The following is a 4,263-nucleotide window of genomic DNA, read 5'->3' as shown; positions in this document are numbered from 1 at the left end:
TAAATAAATCTTTCTTTTAAAAAAGCAGAGAGTAACTGAATATGACACCCAACATTAGCTCTGGGACTCTACATGCATAAGCACACATGCATACACAAATGCTTGCCCAAAGTATATGTTTAATTATTATTATTTTTTTTTTGTAAAGACTGTAAACCTTTCTCAGTTAAAAAGCATGCCAACAAAGGAAAAAGTTAGGACATTTAAGATAATTTGGGGTTGTCTTCCTAAGGGAATCTGGGAATATGTTCTTACCTGGATAAGTTTCATACAAACCCCACACAAAGTCTCAGACAAAAATATTTATACATTTTTAGACACTTTATAAAAATTATTTTCAGCCAGACATATTGGTGCATGTCCTTAAATCCCTGCACTTGGGAGGCAAAGGTAGGCTGGTCTCTGTGGGTCTGAAGTCAGCCTGGTCTACATAGTGCATTCCAGGACAGCCTGAGATACACAGTGAGACCCTGTCTTGATAAAACCAAATATAAACAAATATAATTATTTTCTACAAAGTTATTATATATACACACTAAGATCATATCCCTTGCCCCCACATCATCTTCCCCATCCCAACCAATTTCTTTCTTTCTACCTTCATATCTTTTCCTGGTATGTGGGCATTTAATTAGGGGCAGTTATTTAAACATGGGCAACCTACTTACTAGCGGCTGCAGCACAAAGGACTATAACTCCCCCACCTCCAGTAAGCGCCAACCACCTTTAGCTTCTCATGAATGGGTGGGGCCTTAGAAGCCCCTCTCCATCTATGAAAGGATGTTGACGGGTCTAGTCTCATGTAGGTTTTGTTCACATAGCTTAGTGTTTTTTTATCTGAGAAATAAGAGCATGTTTTACAAGCTAGCTTTTTCTTTTCCCTTTTGAGAGGCGGTTCTCCTTATGTTGCCCAGGCTGGCTTACAACTCCAGAGCTCAACTGATCCTCCCAGGTTAGCCACTGGAGGAGGTGGGATGACAGCTGTGGAACACTGGGCTGAACCTAAAATTCAGCATGATCTTAGGAGGCAAGCAGCCACATAGTGTATTAGCTAAGAAAGATGCATACCTACTTTTTCTGCAGGGCTTTCAAAGCGCACCATAGAACTCTCTCTCCACCGCCGCCTGCATTGCAGTAAGGATGAAAAAAGGCAACTACCGTTTGATCTTTTCCATTTCTGCTGGCTGAGACTGACTTTTTTCTCCTCTGTAGATGTCGCCTCATTATCCAAAGGACAATGACCAAACATACACAGAGAACTCCACATATTATTAGTCCAGGAAAGAACAGTGAATAAAAAAATCTGAAATAATAAGAGGTGAAAATCAATTTGTTGTCAATTTAAAAATAAGGCTACAAATTAAAGTTTACTTTTATATATTTGTTTAATATCTTAGTATCAGAGAGAATTTCTGTAGCTTATAAGTCTGATAATAAAATATTCAATTATTTTTAATACTCCCCCCTTCACCTCACTGGTGGTGATTAAATTCAGGGCCTTATACATGCCAAGCAAACATTTAATTCCTAGGCAATATTTACCCATATTTAAGCAAATGGCTTTAAAAAAAGGTAACTATAATGCAAAGTTATGGACTACTCATCAAATCACCACTATAATGCAGAAAGTTAGCCACTACACGTACACAGTACAGAGCTGGAGGCATTCCATACAGCAGGAAGAAACAAGAATGTGCTAGAACTAGCCTAGTCATATTTTTAACAATCACTTTAGAACTAGAAGCAGAAAGTACAAAAACGAAGATGTAACATAAACTTTGGCAAGAACGCACATATCCACTGCTCTTAGAACCGCCGTTATACTAACTCTAAATTCTCTCTCTCTCTCTCTCTTTTTTTTTTTTTTTTACTTTTTTTGGTTTTTCGAGCCAGGGTTTCTCTGTGTAACAGTCCTGGCTGTTCTGGAACTCACGCTGTAGACCAGGCTGGCCGCGAACTCAGAGATCCGCCTACCTCTGCTTCCTGAGTGCTGGGATTATGGGTGTGCGCCACCCCACAACCCCCGGCTGCTAGCTCTAAAATTTCAACCTGCACAAAAGTACAGATGTTGAAAGAACTCAGGTAGGCCTTCATAGGTTAGGAAGATCTTGAAATATACAACTATCAAGACAGTGGTAATTACTATTTATTATTATTATTTCTATTTCCTAATATTTACAAAGGAAACGATATTTAGCCTAAAAACAAAACCAACATATTTATAATTTAAACATCAGGCAGGAAAAAAAAAATAAACCAACAGAGGGTCAAGAAGCAGAGACTTAATCGGTTTACGGAGCGAGAGAGAAGCGGCAATGACAGGTAAGGAAACAGCTGCTCGGCCAGTAGCGTGGCACGCTTAACGGCTGCGGTAAACTGAGGCAGGACGAAGAAAGCCCTTCGGCGGAGCTCGGCTGGGTGGCCTCAGGGATCTCCACCAAGGAGGGGACACTAGCGAGCTCAGGGCACCACGCGCCTCACCTCAGCAGCGCATAAAGCCGCCAGCTCCCCACGTCCGCCGCCATCTTGCCCACCCCCAGCCTCGCCGCCCGGAAGTGCTTGGCTGTGCTTCTCCTCTATTGGCTCCTGAGGAAGCGTGCGCTCTAGCCACGCCCCTCCTGCCTACACGCCTTCCTACTGGCTGCCGCAGCGCCGCTTCCCACGGGCGGGGCGCACATGGGCCCGCCCACTTGGGCCGCACCACGGCGGTCATGGGCGTGGGGGGCCGGGGGCGTGGCCTGTGATGGACAGCTGCTTCTCTGACCTCGCCCCCCCCTCCAGTCCTAAAGCCCCCCTCGCGGGCGCCCCGCCCCGCCCCCACCGCGGTACGGGCTCCAGGTCGGGACCCAATGGGAGGTGCGGGCGGGCGGCGCGGTGCTCTTCCCGTCCAGAGTCCACTCTCTCAGAGGTGGTGGCGGGTCCCCGGCGGTCGCGGGAACGGGACGCGGGCTGGAGAGGGGGCTGCGCGGGAGCGGGCGTCCTGCGACTGTGGTCCCGGGCTGCAGCTCCTCCCCGGCGCATCGCCGACATCAATGCCCCGAGTCCGCAGCGCCGGGTGTTCCCCAGGCACCGCGGATGCGCGTCTTCGCGCCTCCTCTCCCTGGCTTGTAAAGTCGCTCTTCCGTCCCCTGACCAGGTGACCTTTGGGCTCCGGGATGGATCCCAGGAAGACGTTGGCGTTTGTGGGGACGGTGCCTGAGCAAGAGAGACAGGTCACAGCCAAAGAGACCAGTCGGAAAGTAAGTTAACTTCCTCGGACCGCGCGCTCTGCGCACCTGCCCGAAGCGCTTTCCTCCTCGGTTCCTCCAGGACTCGTGACCGAGGACACGTTCCCCTCCGGACTCCAACTCAAGGGGTGGTCTGGGGGGAAAAGCACTAGAGATCGAGTGTGCCCTGAACTTTTTTGGTGTTCAACTATTTAAAGCCCGGCACTTTGCTGGGCTCTGAGCGTGGGGTTACTGTGCAAAAGCTCTAGTTGCTCAAAACTTCTTACCTGGGGGTGGATTAGTCGCGATCTGGAGCCTGGCTTCTCATATAGTCTACATCCAAGTCTTGTAGCTTCAAGGCACTCATTTTAATAATACAAGTAGTCAATTAATGCAATCTCTTAAAAATACATACAGTACAGAAAAAATACAAACAGTACAGAAATATTTAACAAAAAAAGCAGATCTGTTTTCCAGTTATTTTCTTCACGTATGTTTCCTGTCAGCAAATATTGTAGGTTTCAGGCATATGAATAATTCTTGAAGATTTGTGTGTTGGTATGTTGTTTTAAAATATTTCGTCTTGCCTAATAGAAATCACTTTTTATATTCTCCGACGTTTTTCAGGTAACTATGTTTTGCAGATTGTTTCACAAGTGACATAGGTTCCCCTATAGTCTGTTGATGATTCCCTTGTGGGTGGGTGGTCCTGTTGGTTGCTTTCTTTCCTTTCCTTTTTCAAAGTTGACATGATCTTTGCACTTGAATCATTTATGTGTGTGTGTGTGTGTGTGTGTGTGTGTGTGTGTGTGTGTGTGCACCCATTTGTTTTGGAGGTCGGGGTCGGGCCAGCTTGCTGGAGTTATTTCTCTTTTTCCACTGTGTGTGTCCTGCAGACTGAACTCAGGTCATCAGGCTTAAAGGCAGGTGTCTCATCTTGCCTTATTTGTACTTGAATTAAAAAAAAATACATTTATTTACTTATTTATTTATCTATTGTATGGGAGAGAGAAGGGAGGAGATCAGGCTTGGTGCCTTCACCCACAGAGCCATTCAG

General features: G+C 46.2%; 2 protein-coding genes across 2 annotated transcripts in view; one reads left to right on the top strand and one right to left on the bottom strand.

Moving 5' to 3' along the window:
* The window catches only part of Alg11 (ALG11, alpha-1,2-mannosyltransferase), a 7,914-nt gene extending 5,340 nt beyond the window's left edge, over positions 1–2,574 (bottom strand). The window contains exons 1-2 of the mRNA XM_005362407.3: positions 2,482–2,574; positions 1,073–1,303 (exon numbers count right to left, since the gene is read on the bottom strand). Of these exons, the coding sequence (XP_005362464.1) occupies positions 1,073–1,303; positions 2,482–2,525 (275 nt within the window). The 5' untranslated portion in view covers positions 2,526–2,574. The remainder of the gene's footprint in view (positions 1–1,072; positions 1,304–2,481) is intronic.
* Positions 2,575–3,109: 535 nt separating this feature from the next.
* Atp7b (ATPase copper transporting beta) overlaps positions 3,110–4,263 on the top strand; it is a 70,868-nt gene continuing 69,714 nt past the window's right edge. The window contains exon 1 of the mRNA XM_005362406.3: positions 3,110–3,239. Coding sequence (XP_005362463.1) covers positions 3,156–3,239 — 84 coding nt within the window. The 5' untranslated portion in view covers positions 3,110–3,155. The remainder of the gene's footprint in view (positions 3,240–4,263) is intronic.

The sequence above is a fragment of the Microtus ochrogaster genome, linkage group LG7_11 (genome assembly GCF_000317375.1).
Source record: "Microtus ochrogaster isolate Prairie Vole_2 linkage group LG7_11, MicOch1.0, whole genome shotgun sequence".
Taxonomy (NCBI): Eukaryota; Metazoa; Chordata; class Mammalia; order Rodentia; family Cricetidae; genus Microtus; species Microtus ochrogaster.
This window is presented reverse-complemented; position numbering and strand designations above follow the sequence as displayed.